Source organism: Quercus lobata, chromosome 5, assembly GCF_001633185.2.
Source record: "Quercus lobata isolate SW786 chromosome 5, ValleyOak3.0 Primary Assembly, whole genome shotgun sequence".
Taxonomy (NCBI): domain Eukaryota; kingdom Viridiplantae; phylum Streptophyta; class Magnoliopsida; order Fagales; family Fagaceae; genus Quercus; species Quercus lobata.
In genome coordinates, this window is record NC_044908.1 from 58,326,539 (window position 1) to 58,346,499 (window position 19,961).

General features: G+C 34.8%; 2 protein-coding genes across 2 annotated transcripts; one reads left to right on the forward strand and one right to left on the reverse strand.

Annotated features, from left to right (window-relative positions):
* The first annotated feature begins 7,362 nt into the window (after nt 1–7,362).
* LOC115988411 (mannosyl-oligosaccharide 1,2-alpha-mannosidase MNS3) lies at nt 7,363–12,486 on the forward strand. Its single transcript, XM_031111982.1, has 6 exons — nt 7,363–7,736; nt 8,734–9,692; nt 10,054–10,315; nt 11,032–11,229; nt 11,461–11,609; nt 11,747–12,486. Exons 1-6 carry the CDS (start codon nt 7,650–7,652, stop codon nt 12,003–12,005), a joined length of 1,914 nt encoding a protein of 637 aa, XP_030967842.1. The 5' UTR covers nt 7,363–7,649; the 3' UTR covers nt 12,006–12,486.
* LOC115988410 (potassium channel KAT2-like) lies at nt 12,273–17,286 on the reverse strand. Its single transcript, XM_031111981.1, has 11 exons — nt 16,356–17,286; nt 16,042–16,257; nt 15,772–15,927; nt 15,626–15,683; nt 15,201–15,518; nt 14,459–14,698; nt 14,171–14,269; nt 14,045–14,080; nt 13,773–13,958; nt 12,925–13,660; nt 12,273–12,695 (listed from the first exon to the last, which is right to left on the reverse strand). Exons 1-11 carry the CDS (start codon nt 16,535–16,537, stop codon nt 12,589–12,591), a joined length of 2,334 nt encoding a protein of 777 aa, XP_030967841.1. The 5' UTR covers nt 16,538–17,286; the 3' UTR covers nt 12,273–12,588.
* Nucleotides 17,287–19,961: the final 2,675 nt, after the last annotated feature.

The window sequence follows — 19,961 nt, forward strand, 5'->3', positions numbered from 1 at the left end:
CATTGCATAGTCCTCGGACTCAAGCCTGTGGGAAAACCAACTGCCTGGATGCGGAAAACTAGGTTTTGGACAGAACCAAGGCATTGCATAGTCCTCGGACTCAAGCCTGTGGGAAAACCAACTGCCTGGATGCGGAAAACTAGGTTTTGGACAGAACCAAGGCATTGCATAGTCCTCGGACTCAAGCCTGTGGGAAAACCAACTCCTGGATGTGGAAAACTAGGTTTTGGACAGAACCAAGGCATTGCATAGTTTCAGGGGAAACCAACTACCTGGATGCGGAAAACTAGGTTTTGGACAGAACTAAGGCATTGCATGGTCCTCGGACCCAAGCCTCAGGGGAAACCAACTACCTGGATGTAATGAAAATTAGGTTTTGGACAGAACCAAGGCATTGCATAGTCGTCGGACTCAAGCCTATGGGAAAACCAACTACCTGGATGTGGAACCAACTATGGCACGTAAACCTCAAAATCCATCCGAAGAGGACTCCTAGTTCACAAATGGGTTAGTACCTTGAATGCATAGATTCCACAATCTGCCCTCAAGTCCCTAGTGTCAAAGGGGTTGATCCGGTACGACGCAATTCATTACCCAAAAACACAATCAAAGTCCCTCGCTACTTAGCTACCCTTTCAGACGAATTATTTAGAGATTATCGTTCTCGGACATTGGTCTAGCATGCGTCGCGTAGTACTCAGCGCTTATCCCGGTTAGTCCCAAGAATTTAATTTATTGAGAGTCATCATTGTTATACTTGATAATATTTGTGAGTTTGAATTAGTAAGAACCTGTATTAAAGCATTTTTTCTGCTCGGAATATCCTTAAGAGCAAGCTTGCATTTAATATTCATGCATACAGTAGTTGTTACGGAGAAGAAAGATATGTATAGAGAAATGGACTCATGTTCTATTAAGACAAAGGAACAGTACAGTGTACAATGAAAGGCTGAAACAAGCTTACACTAAAGCTGACTACATAAGTAAAGGGAAATACAGGCGAGTGGAGAGAAAGCCGTGGGGACAGCTCAGACGAGAGGTTGGCTACTGCGCCAAGTCGTTGTCTAAGGAAACTATTCCTCGACACTTCTGCATGCCCATAACTCAGGCAGCCAAAGAACCTGACCTCAGGCTAACACCATCTACAGAAAAGGCGCAGGGAGCCGGAAGTTGGGAAGCCCCCGCAGGAATTTACCTGCTACAAGGCAGACAGTGCTGATGGTGGAAATTCCTTCTCTGGACATACCGAAAAACTGGCATGACCAGAACCTGCTTCGGATTTTGACTAAAAGAGGGAAAAAGACCCTCTCCCCTATGACGAAATGGAATGCTCCCTTGAACTTGCACCTCCTTGGCCCGTGCCTCCCTACTCTGAGTCTCGGAGAGACATGACGCCTTTGTGGCGGAGGGAGCTCCTTTTTCCCAAGCCCTGCCTCAAGCATGATGAACTAAGGGAGGAATCTGAAGGATTTGTGTGTGAAAAGGAGCAACTTTCTCTCCTATTTATGTTAAAAGATAAGGTGGTGGCATTTAATTCGCGCAGCGTCCCAAGGAACGCTACAGACAAAACGTCTCTGGCTCGACTTCCAACGTCGTCTGCAACCCTGAGATTAAAGGAGTCTCGAGAAGGTGCACCTCGAACACTGGGACGCCAAAAGGTACCGCGTGATCAAAAGTTATGGAAACACCTCTTAATTTGTGGGCCCAGTAAATTCGCGGCCCAGGCCCGTTCGGCATATGGGCCCAGGAACAGAACCAAGGCCTTGTATGGTCCTCGGACTCAAGCCTATGGGGAAACCAAGTACGAAAAATTATAAAAATTACAAGTTTTTGGGCAGAACCAAGGCCTTGTATGGTCCTCGGACTCAAGCCTATGGGGAAACCAAGTACGAAAAATTATAAAAATTACAAGTTTTTGGGCAGAACCAAGGCCTTGTATGGTCCTCGGACTCAAGCCTATGGGGAAGCCAAGCACGAAAAATTATAAAAATTACAAGTTTTTGGGCAGAACCAAGGCCTTGTATGGTCCTCGGACTCAAGCCTATGGGGAAGCCAAGCACGAAAAATTATAAAAATTACAAGTTATTGGACAGAACCAAGGCCTTGTATGGTCCTCGGACTCAAGCCTATGGGAAAACCAAATACCTGGATAAGAAAAGGTTTGAATCCCATAAGAAAGGTTACTTGGTAAAAATGCCAGGTCGCTTCATCCACGGCTTAAACGCCATAAAATGTTAAGGCCAATAAAGGTGTAAGGAAGGGAGTGGAACGCCCCAGCGCTTAGTCATATAAGAAGGCCGCTCATTTGGTGGGTGCTATATCTTCAAATAGTTATTCCTTACATGACATCAAGCCTTCGTTTTTCACCTCGGCTGACATTGGGTAAGTATTACTCTTCATTGATCGGCCTGTTAGGCCAAGCATTTCTATTAAAGTTATGGCGACGTCTTTTTTTTATCAAGTCTTTTGGTTTCAGTCGTCATTGATTTAGATGCTATATCATTGTGCCGAGCAGTGCTTGCAAATTTATGAAAACGTAAAGACATAATATGCGAAATAAGGTAGATAACAATCTTTATTAATATGAAAAATTGCTACAACATACAAAAATGGGCTTTTGCATCCCTTGTTGTTATGGTAAAGTATTTTACGATTAAGTGTATAAACCAGCGAGTAAACCGAATCTTAAGGGAGGCTAAGTATTCCAGAGTCGCAGGAGGATGAAAAGGGATTTTTGGTAAAAACAATCACCTCCTCCTGTCCTACTTATACAGAGGGCGGAGCGGGGGGCATTTAATAGGTTTAGATCTCCAAAGGAATCAGCAAACCCAAACACGCCGGTTCCGCTTCTCCATCCCATCAAAATAAACCGTCGAATTAAAGTAGTCTCGTAAATAGTGATTATTCAAAGCGCGTTTTGGATACCCCAAGCGATAAGAACGCCTCAAGCGCGAAATTAAAAACTATCTCGTAGACCGGTGAATCTCTTGGGCATATGAGGAACCGCCAGCATGTTTAATAGGCCGAATAGATTGGGCCACAGGAGAGGTTTGGCATCACCAAAACCCCCATTTCCAACCAAGAGGTTGGACAGCCGGGTTTTGAGGGGCTATTGTGGGGCCCAAACGATTTACGGGCCAGGCCCATCTACCTGGGGAAAATCCGAAGGCCCAAGCCGAGGAGGGCTATGGCCCAAACTCGACCAAATAGCCTATGGACATCGCCGAGGACGGCTCAGTCCTCGGCAGACCCAAAGTTCCCCCCCTGAAAGGAGGGCAGAAACGGTATAGGACCGAAACCAGGACAAAAGATCTAAAATATCCAGGGAAAGCTGCTGTTATTGCCATTTAATGCTCTGAACCTGACAGAGCCGCATTCTTTGGCTTTTACAACCATCCCCCACGACTTTGGGGGATAGGCTGATGGGACAAGTATCAATTTTGGAAAGATTGACCCTATACGTGGACGAAAGACAATGAACGCAGGCGAATATAAAAGGAAAAAGAAGTAACCTAAAAGAGGGGTTGGGAAAAATGGCCAGAAACCAGAGCCTCCCAGCCCACCTCCAGGAGAAAGACTCCAGGGGTGTAGGGAAACTTAAGCTCGCACAAACACCGCGAAAACCCACCGCCTGTCAACCAGGGCCTAGCCTTTCAAACCCACGCTCTACAAATGATATTGTTAGGGGCCTTTTCACGTGCGAACCCGACACTGTTACGGTCCGTCACGAATCGCGTCCTTACAATAATATTTAAACATTACTACTATTTTTAAAACTCTTTAATTTGATAACATGACAGTGAAAAAATCTTTTGAAAATATTACTACTATTTTTTAAAATCTCTTTAAGTATTTTTCCCGTGCATTGTACGGGTTAGCCACTAATTATGTATATTCTTTTGTGCACATTTATTAATGTATAAAATTGTGTATTTTTTAGAAAAAAAATTTAGGTTGAATATACAAAATTGGCAACATTCTTCGAAAAAAAATGTATACATTGAATATATAGAATTTTATACATTATTTGAAAAGATTGTATATGTTGAATATACAAACTATTTACATTCTTTGAAATTGTGTACATTGGATATACAAAATTTGGTATACTCTTTGAAAAATTGTTTTCATTGAATGTACACAATTGTATACATTGTTTAAAAGATTGTATTCAATAAATATATAGAATTTGCACATCCGTTGAAAAGATTTTTACATTGAATGTACAAAATCGTGTACATATTTTAATAAATTATGTATCTTTAATATAAAGACCTGTGTACATTTTTTTTTAAATTGTGTTCATTGAATATATAAAATTAATTATTTGAAAAATTATATACGTTAAATATACAAAATTGTTTACTTTCTTCAAAAAATTGTGTACATTCAATATATAGAATTATGAATACTCTTTTAAAAATTGTGTACATTAAAAGTAAAAAATTATGTACGTTGAATATATTTTTTGAAAAATTGTATATATTGAATTTATTGAGTTTTGTAAATTCTATGAAAAGTTGTGTACAATGAATATTCAAAATTGTGTACATTCCATGAAAAATTGTGTATGCTGATTATATAAAATTGTATACATTTTATAGAAATTGTGTTCTTTGAAATGCATAGAATTGTTTCATTCTATGAAAAATTATGTATATTAAATGTACAGATTTTTTTATAATATTTTAAAAATTATGTACATTGAATGCACTTAATTGTGTACATTATTAGAAAAATATTGAACATTGAATGTACAAAATTGTGTATATTCCTTGATAAAAATGTTTAGGTTGTAAACTTGTTTACATTTTTTGAAAATTTTGCACATTGAATGTACAAAATTGTTATTATTCTTTAAAAAATTATTTATGTTGAATCTACAAAATTATGTACATTCTTTAAAAATTGTGTACGTTAAATATATAGAATTAGTGTGCATTTAAAAAAAAAATATTGGTGTATATTCCATGAAAACTTGTGAACATTGAATATAAAAAATTATTTAAATTCTTTGAAAAAATTGGGTCCATTGAAAGTATGAAATTGTGCACATTTTTTGAAAAAATGTGTACAACAAATGTACAAAATTGTGTACATTCGTTGAAAAATCATACACGTTGAATATAGAGAATTGTGTACAATCTATGAGAAATTATGTACATTGAATATATAGAACTATGCACATTATTTGAAAATCTGTGTACATTGAGGTCTGTTTGAATACCACTTATTGCTGAAAATTAAAAACATTATATCAAAATAATTTTTAAATGTGTGAATAATGTCGTGAGACCCAGTTTTAACTTAACATTTGCTAAAATCCGTATTTGCGGGTCCCGTGAATAGTGCACGGGACCCATAGGAAAAATGCTAACGTAGGGAGTTTCATTTTTTAGTGCAATCCAAACTTAACCTGAATAAACAAAATTTTGAAAAATTGTTAACAATAAATATATAGAATTATGCACATTCTTTAAAAAAAAAATATGTATGTTGAATTTAAAAAATTTGTAAGACATTCAAAAAATTGTGTTAGTTAAATTTACAGAATTAGTTATATTTTTTGAAAAATTGTGTATGTTGAATATACAAAATTCGGTAATTTCTTTGAAAAATTGTATACATTCTTTAAAATATTTTGTATTTTAAACATAATGAATTGGGAATGTTCTTTAAACAAATGCATACTAACTGTACTGAATTATGTATATTGTTTGAAAAAATTTGTAAATTGAATATATGGAATTGCAAATATTCATTGAAAAATTATGTGCATTAAATATACAAAATTGTGTGTCTAGAATATATAGAATGGTGTAATTTTTTTTTAAAAAAATTGGTACATTTAATGTACAGAATTGTGTATATTCCTATAAAAAAATGTGTATATTGAAAATACTAAATTGGTTATACTCTTTGAAAAATTGAACACATCGTTTATATAGAAGTCATGTAAATTCTTTAAAAATTTTGGTATGTCAAATATACAAAATTTTTTACATTTCTTGAGAAAATGTGTACATTGAATATATAGATTGGGTACATTATTTGAAAAAATTGTGTACATATTGAATGTACAGAATTATGTACATTCAATGAAAAATTGGATACATTAAATGTACAAAATGTGTATATTGGATATATAAAATTGTGCACATATGTTGAAAATTTTGATACTCTTAATACACAAAATTATGTACTATTAATATACAAAACTGTGTATATTATATATATATATATATATATTGTGTATATTATTTGAAAAATAGTGTACATTGAATAATTGTGTATATTGAATATACAAAATTGTACACATACATTGAAAATTTTGATACATTCAATTCACAAATTTGTGTAACCTGAATATACTGAATTGTGTACATTCTATGATAAATTGTGTACTTTGAATGTATAAAATTGTGTATATTCTTTGAAAAAAAAATGTGTAAGTTAAATATTCAAAATTATTTATACTTTTTGAAAAATTGTGTATATTGAACATAAAGAATTATGTTTGAAAAATTGTGTACGATGAATTTATAGAGTTTTGTACATTCCATTATAAATTGTTTACATTGAATGTACATAATTGTTTACATTCCTTTTAAAAATTGTGTATGTTGAATATATAGAACTGTGTACATTGAATATTTAAAACTATGTACATTCTATGAAAAGTTAGGTACATTGAATATTTAGAATTTTGAGCATTATTTGAGAAATTGTGTTTGTTGAATATATAGAAATTTTGTGCATTCTTTGAAAATTTGTGTATATTGAATGTTCAGAATTGTGTCTGAAAATTTTGTATACATTGAATGTGCAATATTGTGTACCTTAAATATATATAAAAAATTATGTACATTAAATATACTTAATTTTGTTTATTTTTTGAAAAATTGTGTATATAACTCTATATATAAAGTATTGTTTAAGTTTTTTTGGGGGACAGTGTGAGTTAAATGTACAAAATTTTGAACATTTTATGAAAAATTGTGTATATTGAATAAATTAAATTGTGTACATTCCATAATCAATTATGTAACTTGGATTTACAAAATTGTGTACAATGTACAATGAACATACATCCATGTGAAATATAACCTAAATTATATTTTTAGAACAAGAATATTTTTTTGAAAAAAAAAAATTAGGACTTATTAGAACCGTTGTTCAAGTAACATTATTTATATTTTTAAAAAAATATGTGTGAATAAAAAAAAAAAAATATATATATATATATATATATTTTTTTTTTATTGTTTAAAAATTAAAAAATATTGCTTAAAATGTTATTCCAAACCGCCTAAGTTTTTAGGTACAAATAAGTTGAAACAGGGTACAACGATTACGACGCTCAGGTGGCGGAGCTCCATTGACTTAAAAACAAAGCCCAAAGCCTTTTCACAGTTTCAGACACTATATAAATTATAATCTTTCTTTCTTTCTCTCTCTCTCTCTCTCTGTGACCGAGTAGACTCAGACACGGTTGAATGCTCAAACGCATATTTCCCGGCAATCGAATTCCGTCACTTTCTCGGGAATTCTCTATCGAATCGCTTTTCTCACTTTGCATCTGAGCGGAGCGGATCAGATCACGGAACCCTAGCCGTTGATCTGGATCCAGCCCACCACCCCCACCAACTATGTCTTCGTCCAACAAGTCTCTGCCTTACTCCACGAAAGATGTTCACTACGACAACGCCAAGTTCCGCCATCGATCCTTCTTCAAGGTCCTAAGATCTCAGCCTCTTCCCTATTTTGGATTTTTGTGAATTTTTGGTTTTTGTCTGATCAAATTTATGGTTAATCATTAGCTTGAATTTTGGCACTTTTTTTGTTTGCGGTAGTAATAAATCTTTGATTTCTCCGCGTTTTGGTTATTGGATTGTGTGTTTACATTTTAGAATTGGGTGTGATCATTGCGATTTCTGCAAAATGAAATGAAAATTTTGTGTTTTGAATTGAAATCAAGTACATTAGTAAAAAAAATTCATACCATTAGTAGTTTCATAATATTACAAAGAGACTAAGTTTGAGCTTTTTTGTGTGAATATCTGGACACTTTCTTGTGCTTTGAAGTGTTTAATGAAAATTCTAAATACCCGGTTGGTTTTTAATTAGATTTTCAGATTGCTGATAACTTTTAGAGCTATTAAAGAAGGGAAAAAGTTACAGATTCCCTAAGAGCATTGTTTTAAGAAATATTTTAAGAAACAAGCATTGGTTTAAGAAATTTTTTATGAAAAAAGAAAAAAGAAATTGACTTTTTTGAAAGCTTTTTATATTTATGTGGGATCAAACTTTCCTAATATAGCCTATCAACAAATGCCCTAAGGGCATCGTTAACGAGACCCTTAAAGAAGTTTCATAACCTTAAGCAAGAAAACAAGTCAAATAAATTATGGGAAATGTTAACTGATGCACAAGAGATGGATAAAATGACAAATTGAAATTCCAAATACATAAGATTTTCCCATAGCTTGTGATATTCTTTTATTGTTTTCTTCTTTTATATAGTTTTTATTACATTTGATGTGGTATGCTTTATGAGCTCTAGCTCAAATTGCACCCTCTCTGCTTAAGCATTGGGTAAAGGATGAGGTTTTGGATTCAAGACCAATTATAGAAAATAAGTAATTATCTTTTGTATCAATAGCAAGTCGCAATGATTTTATATATGAGATCCTCAGCTTGAAATGACTCCCAGTTATTAATTTTGTTTTCCAGGTTCTTTATCAGACCTTCTTCACCAGTAATGTCAAGCGTACTTCTTTAAGTTGTAGTACAGGGAAGTTTTTAGCATTACTATTGATCTTTGGTATAGCATATCTTATGCTTACACATACAAGTCCTGCCAATTCTGTAACCAATAGTCTAGGGAAAGGTGTTAAGAATAGTAAAGATAAGTTTGTTTCATATGGTGGCAGCAGGTTGGGGAAGCTGTTGAGAAAACCGCCAAGGCTTCCTCCTCGATTATCACCTGATCAGAAAGGTTTTAATAATAGCTCTAGTCATGAGTCTGATAAGCTAAATGCCGGGTCAAAATGGATAGCTAGGCAACAAAGTGTTAAGGATGCTTTTATCCATGCATGGTCTGGCTATACAAAATATGCGATAGGTTATGATGAACTTATGCCATTGAGCCAGCATGGAGTTGACGGGTTAGGAGGTCTCGGTGCTACCATTGTGGATGCTCTTGATACTGCCATGATAATGGGTGTTGATGAAGTGGTCTCTGAAGCTGGCTCATGGATTGAGAAACACCTTTTAGATAGGATTACTAAGAAAGGCCAAGTCAATTTGTTTGAAACTACCATACGTGTTCTGGGTGGTCTTTTGAGTGCATATCATTTGAGTGGTGGGGAACAAGGGATGAAATTGACACATACAGGGCCTAAACCAACTGTTTATCTAGAAATTGCTAAGAACTTGGCTGATCGTCTCCTATCTGCTTTTACTTCCAGTCCAACCCCTATTCCCTTTAGTGATGTTATTCTGCATGACTCCACAGCACATCCAGCTTCTGGTGGATTAAGCAGTACTTCAGAAGTTTCCACTTTACAGCTCGAGTTCAATTATCTCAGTGCCATTTCTGGTGATCCAAAGTACAGCGTGGAAACCATGAAGGTCTTGGAACACATAAAGACTCTCCCAAAGGTGGAAGGACTGGTTCCTATCTACATTAGGTACTAGCCTTACGTATTTCAAATAAGTAGCTCTCTCTCTCTCTCTCTTTCTCTCTCTCAATTTTTTGTTCCTTCCACCATGCACATGTTTTGGGGGGGGGGGGGGGGGTGATACAACTAGATGCCTCATCCGAATCAACTTTGCAAGAAACTACTGCAGTTTAAAATTACAATAGCTGCCTTATTTTTAAGGGCTGTTTGTTCATTATAAAAAGATCTTGCCTTCTTATTTATGGTGATGATTCTATGAGATCACTCTCCTTTCCATCCAGAAGCTTCCCCTTTAATCCATAATAAGAATCAGATTTCCTCTTTTTCTACTTTATTGACTCATTTTCATATTTCCTACTACTAAATGCAGTCCTCAGACTGGTGAATTTAGTGGAGAAAATATAAGATTGGGATCTCGTGGTGATAGCTACTATGAGTACCTGATCAAAGTGTGGCTTCAGCAAGGAACTGCCCAAGATAATAATTTGACTTATCTATATGATATGTATACGGAAGCAATGAAGGGTGTTAGGCACCGTCTAGTTCAGAAATCAATTCCAAATGGACTAGTTTTTGTTGGCGAATTGCCTTATGGATCTGAGGGTTCTTTTAGTCCAAAAATGGATCACCTGGTATGCAGTACTTTCTCTACTACTTGATGTTGACGTAGCTTTTGGAATTTTTGTTTTTGGATGAAGTTTCTGTAAGATTATTTTTGCTTCTTTTTTCTGGGTGGAATACTTTCTACTACTATGTTAAATAAATTAAAGATTTTGTCTCCATAACTTCTTTATGGTGAAGTTACTAGTCTCCTCCATTTCCATCTACTAAAGAAAAAAATTTGGAACTCTCTCCTCGTTCCTGATAGGAACACTCCTACATCCTCTTGCTCTTATGTGAAAAGTTCTGTTCTTGTAATGTATCTCATTCTTTATCAAAAGTAATGTTACTTGATGTACTATGTAAAACATAAGCTTGTCTTCCCTGATCAAATAATAGGATAAAGAAATGCAATCTGCAGTATCAAGGTTTTCTGTTGTACTGCATGCATTGGGTATGATACGGTACTTTCTTTGTTCCAATTCTAGGGTGCATGGCCATTTGTTTTTCTCATGAATTGTATGAATTAAAATATGTCTTGGGGATTTCTTTGTTAAACATGTTGCCAAGTCTTTGAGTTTGAAGCTCTCCTGTTAGTAATGAAAATTCTTTATGACATTGAAATGACCATTGTAAATAAGCAATTAAGTGGGTGGAATACACACACACACACACACTATTGTACAGATTATCAGTTAATGTATGTTGATGGTTGTGGGTAAAAGCAATATTTTGTACTACTTTTTAGGTGTGTTTCTTGTCTGGTACTCTTGCCCTTGGCGCCACTAAAGGCATTACAAAGGAAAAGGCAATGAAAGACAATTTGCTTAACTTTGAGGACTTGGAAAATCTGAAGCTTGCAGAGGATCTGGCTAAAACATGTTTTGAGATGTATGCAGTTACTTCTACTGGTCTTGGTCCAGAAATTGCTTACTTCCATACAAAGGTTAGTTGGATATGTATGAACTATGTGTTGGAAGCACTGGTCAATGAATTAAGTATATATGTGCACAAATGCGTTATTACTCTATTATTCATCTTCTCTTAGATTTGTTGCCATTTTTTTTTCCTAGTAATTATTAGCTTCAAACTTTCTTTTACCTTTGTCTATGTTGGATACTTAAGACCTATTGTCTATGTTGTACAGAAAGTTGACACATTACTCTTATTGAAACAGGATTTTTCTGAAGGAGGTCTAGATGGTGGGAACAAGAGTTCGGAGTATGTAAAGGACATAATAATCAAGCCTGCTGATCGCCATAATCTTTTGCGTCCTGAAACTGTAGAGTCATTGTTTTTCTTGTATCGTATCACAGAAGACCCAAAGTATAATTCCCCCCTCATGTGCTAGTTTTTCCTGTCTAATTTATTTGTTGTCTGAGAGATACACACAGACACACATGGTGAGGGAGGTTCCTCCCTAAATTTATGTTTTAAAATAATGAAAATATTGTGTGCTGCAGATACCGCGAATGGGGTTGGCAGATCTTTGAAGCATTTGAGAAATACACAAAAGTGGATACTGGTGGATACAGTTCTCTTGATGATGTTACAACAATTCCCCCCCATAGAAGAGACAAGATGGAGACCTTCTTTTTGGGCGAGACACTCAAGTATTTGTACTTGCTCTTCGCGGACAGCTCACTCATTCCATTGGATAAGTTTGTTTTTAACACAGAAGCTCATCCTTTTCCAATAAAAGGCACTAAGAATGATTCTTAACAAATTGAAGGATTTATGCAAAAGGAAAGCTTGTACAAAATGAGAAACTCAAGCATTTTGTAGCGGGCACAGACTGGAATGCTCTTTCTGAGACTGACTGCTGTATCATTATGTGGTCTTGTAGCGTCTGTTCCCATAGGAAGTGAAAGTGACTGGTTAAGTTATGAAGAAGTATAGGGGTCGTTTAATTTGTTTCTTTTCATATGCGATGCATCAGTAATCAAATTTGCAATCTTCTACATCAACAGCGATAGCTTGGAGAGAGACTTTTTTTTTTTTTTTTTTTGAAATTTGATATACTTGTGTTGAGAGACTGTAAGATGTATTGTTGTAATGGATGTTTTAAGTAATTACTGGATGGGGTTTTGCCCATCAAAAGTATTGAGTAGAATTCCACCTTTTGTAATTGACTTTTTCCAGTGATATTGCTGGCTCTAGAGGCTCAAATTACCAGTTGAAGCAGTCAAATTTTTGTTACTAACTCTTTATACATTGGCTAAAAGTTACAAGCTATTGGCATGTGTACATCCTTGCCTTTGAATAAACATTAGGTCACATTGCAATGCAGATTTTCACAGTTGTTTTAAAGGAGAAACAGATGATCGCCATCTCGAATAACATTTATGTCATCTACTTCTGCATTCTCCGCATTAATAACTTTTGTAGGTTTGTAGCCTCCAAACTTCTCACCTGCAGTTTCACAAACCGCTGGGATAAAAATTGATCAAACTTGAGAAAGAAACTATGCTTTTACTAAAATAGTTTTACCAGTTCAAGGTTAAGTTTTCCTTTTTAATTTTGGCTTCAATTGCATCTGTTATCTAAATTTGTGATACTAATTGGCTAATAATTAATTAATTAATTATAATTCTCAGTTTCCAGGTTCGCTTCAAGTCTTTTGAGTTCAAACAAAGCTTACCAGCTATTTTGAGCAGCTTCTCTATCGAATTGGGTAAGATTATTAGCTTTGCAAGCTGCCTCTGTGATGAACTGTTATGTTGAAGCTGCATGTGGATGGTGACTCTCTTCTTGATCGATTTAATCATGTCTGTATCACCAGGATAATTAACTCTGGTTGATAAGAAGTCTGTGGGTTTCTTTTTTGATTGGGAGTTAACAGATTGGCAGCCTTGTCTTCTAAGTCTGCTTTGATTATACATGCCGTTGTCAGCTGATTCTGGGCCAATTAAATCTATTCTGTGTTCTTCCAGTTTCCTCCCATTTTCATAACGTAGTAGGAGGTCATTTATGCACTTGTTTTCTTGCTGTTCAGCTATAGCTTTTGGTGTACATCCTCCAGCATCTTGTTTATTTACATTTGCTCCTCCTTCCAGCAGAATCTTCTCCATCTCAAGATGCCCCTTCTGAATAGCAGCATGAAGAGCTTTTTGGACATCCTCATTCATGAAATGCACATCCATAGCAGATCTGTTAAACATTTGACTTTGGTCTGTTTCACTCTGCTCTGTAGACTCTGATCCCGGGAAATGTATGCCCGTTGCTTCCTGCATTGTTGTATCTTCATGTGAATTATGTTGATATCCTGTAGGTGAACAGGTTCCTCCAATTGGTCCTCCATCAGGCCATTCACTCAGGATCGGTCCAGGATCTTTATGTGGGTATTCAATGCCTAAGCTTTCTGGCCCTTTCAATTTCTGTAGATGTGCAGATTGGTTATCAGTTATTAGTTTTGGGAAAAGAAGGGCAAAATATAATAAATAAATAAAATTCTTTTCCACAATAGAGGATGACTAATAATGCAAATACCTGGAAAAGATTGCTCATGATAATGCGCCCATCCTCTTCGTTTGTTTGTATGGTGTTCATCAGTGAAGTTCTGTTGAGTCGGAGAATTTGAGAAATCTCTGTCGTCCGAACTTTGAAAGGTTGTGGCCTGTAACACAAGACTCCAAACTCTCCAAATGAATCTCCTGCAAATGCCTTTCCAAGAACCTGTATTGTGAATAAGGCAATTTGAATTTAGAATGGTCTTTTGTTTAATATAGACAATGTATAAATGTCAAAATTAGATGACATACTTTTTCTTGCCCATCATCAATATTGCACAGGATATCCTGCAACCATAAATCATTTCAAAATCAACTTTATGTTAGTAGTCATTCTTTGGGATTTTCGGATGCTATATAAGTTCAAAATTTGCTTACCACCACACCGGAGACCATTATGTAAAGATCTGTTGGAGTCTCATTCTGCAGAATTACATCTTCCCTGGGTGGAAAATACTCTGCCTCCATTTGGGAAACCTTTAAAGAACGTGATTAAATCAGCACTTTTGAACTTACGATAAATGCTATGAAATACGATAACTCATGTATTTACTTCCTGGTATTATCTGTGAATTTAAGATACTTTCTTAGCTTAGGAAAAAAAAAAAAAAAGGTTGGGTAAAAACAATGATGTTCTCAAATTTAATACGTCATGTGAAGTATTACCAATTGGAAAAGGAAGTCATGAGAAACCCCTTGGAAAAGATAGACTTTTTGAACAATGTCCAAGAATAGATGCTGTGCGATGCTTGAACGAATTGCTTTTGGCAGACCGTTCAAGGTATCCTGTTGCTTCAATCCTTCTGTTTTGAACTTGAGACATATATGTGCCAACATCTGATCCTGTATGGGAGGGGGCAGATGATTTCGTGCTGCGAATTCTGTTGCAGCTCTCACTGTATCTCTCTGTAGAATCAAAGCATGCTTCATTGGATTAGTACTCTCAAATTGATCTCTTTTGAATAGAATATTAATTGCTTTTACCAAAGGAACCAAAAAAAGTTTTATCATGCAAGTCTTACTTTAAAAAATTAATGGCCAATTTGGATGGAGGGAAGGAAGCAGGATTAGAGTAGAGTTAACCGGAAATTAGGCTAATGAGGGGAAGGGAGTGATGAGATTATAGTAGAGTTGACTGGAAATTAGCTCCATGCAGGAAGTGGAAATACATAAGAATGGAAAATATATCTTCAAATGATTTTGCCATAAAATTGCCAAATATGAGGCAGACAGATAACTTCCAAGTTTTTTGCCTCAAGTAATGGAGACTTTAGTAGTATGATTGTGATTTAGGATTTATTTTGAGTCCATGTAGAATATTTGATCATTGAAGTTCTTTTAGCAGATGAAAAACAAAAACAAAAAGAAATTGGGGCAGTAAATGAATCATTAGGTAAAGACGACATACGAAATTTCTGGTGCGGCTGGTCCAGTGAACAACAAGGTTTGTCATGTTTCCAATGAGGTAAGATGTCAATCCCAAGTTGAACAACATGTAAAATATGTCAAACAGCATCTCTCTTGGGTTTTCAGCATGCAAGTCTCCGTAGCCAGTAGTTGTCAATGTGGTTATAGACCAGTAAATTGCTGTCACATATCTATTCCAGACACCATCTTCTTTGAAACTTGGGTTCACTGCACCAATCCAGGTTCTTTTTGGATCAGGGTATCTGTCTGCAATCAGATAATTAATGCATCCGGCAAAGTGTACAGCAAACAAAGTTACCTGAGAAATAAACCAGGAAGAACAACAACCCAAATTTAAAATTTACTTTAAATGACTTTCATGGAACTTTAGAAGAGAAACAAATGATGGTGATTTTAGTGTCTTACAGAAATGAGCTTTATGCAACGAGTCCAGAAATAATTGAAACGAATGTCCTTTTCAAGTCTGGAAGGAAAGAAACCAACTAGTTAGTACTGTGATTCTTCCACCTTAACAATTGGAAATTTTGAAGAAAACAAAAGGGGTTGTGGACCTTGCAAACAGGGAGCTGACTCGTCTGAGACGCCAGAGTCTGAGCATGCTGAGCAGTTTAAACCCAAGTTCACCGCTATGTTTTGTGAACAACAGGCTGATAGACTGAAATGGTGCGGTGGAACAGACATCGAAGATAAACCAGGTAGATATGTACCTGAAAGTTGGATGAAGAAGGCCAAGTCTGTGATTTCTCTTGAGGAAACAGAATTGTTGATTCATGTCAAACTGAATGAAGTTTACTATTATAGGGTGCAAAAGTTTAGTTCACCTGAATGCAATTCTCTTAGGTTCATCGACGAGAAGATAGGATTGGGTGTCGAGAAATGCAACAAAGAAGGTGAGAACAATGTCAATGGCAAAGAAGCCATTGACAATGTTGTCAAAGATGAAGAGTGCATCTTGCTTGTAAGGCAGAAATGCAAACTCGAAAGGGCAAATCCAGGCAGAGTAAATGACTAAAACAACCAGTAAATTCTCCCAAGCCCTGAAAATAAGGAATATGATATGACCATGAGAATCAGCAGCCACATTATACAAATTATTAGAGTGAGTACCATATCAGTATATTGCAAAGGTCATCACCTATATCGGGTGCTGAAAGGAGAAATTATGTATTTTCGAAGCTTAGTTGCCTGGTTGATTCTGGCTCCAAGTGATGGTAAGAGATCACTAGAGAGGAAGCTGCCGCTACGAGGAACACCCTCCATAGGAAATTCATCCATACAGAACCTCTTCAAGAAGTCTTTTACACACGAATACGACATGGTGTGTGTGTGTTTTCAAATTCCTCCAGAGGCTACAGTTGAGACTGCTAAAAAAACTTTAAGCAGAGGTAAGTCCCCTTCGAACGGTTATATGTATTGAACTTTAATTGGTGACTCTCGTGACACATGTTGACACTTTTTTTTTCCTACTTATATATGACTCTGCACGAAGCTTCTGCTGCTAGTGTGTCACTATGGTTGGAAGATAAGAGCGGTAAACATGTGAAAGGAGATTTTATATAGGAGTATATTTTTCCTGATTGAACTAGAAAGGTAAACCAGAAACAGACGGTAGAAAAAAAGAGGAAGTGCTGTAAGTGGCAGACATGAGAGACATTTTGTAATGCAGTTGCACTGCTGATGAGGAATCTGAGAGACAGAGAGAAGGAAAGAGATAGAAGAGGAAAGAAAATGGTAATGGTGCTTCTGGTTGTGTAAGTGTTATTGTTGGTGATGGTGGTGGTTGTGGGAGCTCCATAATGTATACATGCGTTGAGGTGTGTGTGATATATATAGCATAGGGACAAGGTCACAAGGCTTTGAAGAGATATGTTTCAATGAAAGTTTATGGTGTTTTCATTTCAAAGCCAGAATTTGGACCAGACAGCCGCAGTAGAATCCGGAGGGACTCAACTAATGATGCCATGTGGACCAATGGGAGGTTGTTTTAGAGGGCTTGACACTTCTTTCAAAGAAAATTGCTAAGCGTGCTTCACCAGGGTTTCAATCTTTACTAGGGTAAACTTTTTTTGATGAACTCTTTACTAGGGTAAACTTATAGTAAATGACCTAACAAATTTTATTTCTTCATGTAATAAAATTTGTAATATCTATAACAATACTCATAATAAGCTGTAAGATTGACATATCAATTTGTAAGATTTGAAACACATTAGTTTGTAAAATTTTTAAAATTAGGGCCTGTTTGACCAGCTTATAATTTGATCAACTTTTAACTTTTAACTTTTATATACAATTTTTTAAAATCTTTTTTTCCCCACATTTTTTTTCTTTTTTTTAAATTATAGGTATACTTTAGCACACTTTTAACAAAAAAATAGATAAATTGTTCTTAAACAGACACTTATGTCACTCTTTTACAAAACCTTGCGAACATAATCAATAAGTCTATGTACAAAAATAATTTCACACAAAAAATGACAAATAATTTCAAACCTTGTAAGCTATTAACAATAGATTAAAAAGTAATGTTAATGATAAAAACCAAATAAGAATTAGTAGTAGGCCAGATGAGTGCCAATAAAAGTTTGTCAACTCAATTGCTATGAGAAATTGTTGTGTCTATAGCTTTAGCATCGCTCAAAATATAATTTCTAGAGCTATCTTATTAATGTCAATTCTTTTAAAACTACACACTTTGTCACAACTTAATAGATACGATTTATTGTTGTGATTGTATGATTGATGAACCATCACTTTCACATGAACCTACTATTTTTTCTCTACTATTCACATTTTGACCACATTAAAGTGGTTGCAAAAGTTGTGGCACAAATATAAAAATTGTGTACACAAACTTTCTCTGCATATATCTTTTCACAACTAACAGACTGGTTAGACTAACAAATTGTGATTAGTCTAACATCGTTACATATTTCATATCATTTACTCAATTTTTTTTATGCAATATATCGACACACTAACATATAAAGTTGTGGGGTGTGAACAAGTGTGTACCTAGACTTTTTTGTAGTTTCTTCATTTTCTTATTAAGTGCCCAGGTTGTTTGTTTATGCAATGCAATAAGAGCCATACGTGTGAAATAAGATTCCCGCCATTTATTTTTAACCACCTCTCTCTCTCTCTTCTTGCGTGTGTGGGTGTGACCCGTTTGGAATCGACCGACCTGAGTGCTACAGATACTGATTTTCACGCCAACTAGTTCTTTTAGGCCCACAGCCGATGATTTGTTGATGATTATCTGTTGCTTATCGATTCCAAATTCCGAAGTGTTTTAAATAAAACATTTAGCTGCTAATCGAATGGTCGAGATTACTATCTTTATCTTTAATTGTTCATTATATTCTTTCCGTTCATTCCATGTTCTTCTTTAGACAAATTGATGTTACTAATGATTTTGAATGTTAAATTGCAATACAAAAAAAGCTTAAGAAAATATAAAATTGAGAGAATTCATGGAATCACGAAATGTGAAATTTTGAATAGAAAGGAATAAAGGGCTTTTAGTTCCTGACACTACAGAAATTTGAATAGTATTTTTTTATTCTATTTTTTTAAAGTGCTTTTAGTTGTTGAAAATATAAAAATTAAAATCATTCCTGAAAAAAGAACTAACTGTTCTGACAGTTTTTTTTTTTTAAAATTTTTATATATATACTTTTAAAATAAATGATTAATATATGCCATTAACCCAATTTTTTTAAAGAAAAATTGAAATTGAGTTGTAGTTGTAGTTGAAAGAAGAGAACACCATAAAATGTACTCGTGTATTTTGTACGTGTCAAGACGGCCAGTTTTCTAGAGAGTCCATGGAGAATCCTTCAAAGATCTCTTTCCCAAAGGTAGTGGAAGCGCAGATTTATGCCCACCGGCCCAAACTTAAGGACATCAGCAAAAAGAATGGGTGGGAATATGAATAAAAAAAATTTGAATGACCAGAAACAGAATGTTTTTCTTTAGAAGGTTAAAATATGAATAAAAAAATTTTGATCATTCCAAAATAATGATTATACTAACAATTCAAAATTAAATAATACATGAAAAAAATACAACTAGTCAATATTTCCAAAACAACTATTTTTATAATATCAACTTAATCATTTATAATCTATTAAAAGGAAACTAGACCCTTTTTCTTTTCAAAATCCCAAAAATCATCTATAGTTTTTTTTTTTTTTTTTTTTTTTGAGGGGGAAAAATCATCTATAGTTGATTCTAAAGTACTAAATTTAATGGCAACTCCATACTTAATATACAAAATCAAAGATTCCAATTAACAACTTCCTTTTTGTTAATATTCATTGTTGAAAATGCTTGTTCCATGCTTGTCATAAAAATTGGAATATTACGTACAAGTGCAATCACTATTTAAATAAGTTGGAAGACTATCGATTTTATGGTTTTTACTAGCTATTAACAAATGGAGCAATGGTTGAAAATGCTTGTTTCATGGTTGTCATAGAAATTGGAATATTAAGCACAAGTGCAATCACTATTTACATAAATAGACTATTGATTTTTTCGGTTCTTACTAGCTATTAACAAAAGGGAGCAACCGGTAACCTTCAACATCTCTCGTAACGTGTTATATCTTTTTTTCTTTTTTCTTTTTTTCTTTTTTTTTTAAAAAAATTTTTATGGGAAGATTGCATAAATTTTATTAAGAATGGAAAGCAACAAGTATATCATGGAGAAGACCTTGTTTAATAAAATAAGAATTCTC

What these genes read in the sequence shown, in the direction of transcription:
- LOC115988411 (XM_031111982.1), top strand. Translation starts at nt 7,650, where the DNA reads ATGTCTTCGTCCAACAAGTCTCTGCCTTACTCCACGAAAGATGTTCAC. An exon ending in GTCCAAAAATGGATCACCTG is followed by an intron (nt 10,316 to 11,031) that starts GTATGCAGTACT and finishes ACTACTTTTTAG; the next exon opens with GTGTGTTTCTTGTCTGGTAC. An exon ending in CGTATCACAGAAGACCCAAA is followed by an intron (nt 11,610 to 11,746) that starts GTATAATTCCCC and finishes TGTGTGCTGCAG; the next exon opens with ATACCGCGAATGGGGTTGGC.
- LOC115988410 (XM_031111981.1), bottom strand. Translation starts at nt 16,537, where the DNA reads ATGTCGTATTCGTGTGTAAAAGACTTCTTGAAGAGGTTCTGTATGGAT. An exon ending in CCTAAGAGAATTGCATTCAG is followed by an intron (nt 15,928 to 16,041) that starts GTGAACTAAACT and finishes TCCAACTTTCAG; the next exon opens with GTACATATCTACCTGGTTTA. An exon ending in TAATGGTCTCCGGTGTGGTG is followed by an intron (nt 14,081 to 14,170) that starts GTAAGCAAATTT and finishes TTATGGTTGCAG; the next exon opens with GATATCCTGTGCAATATTGA.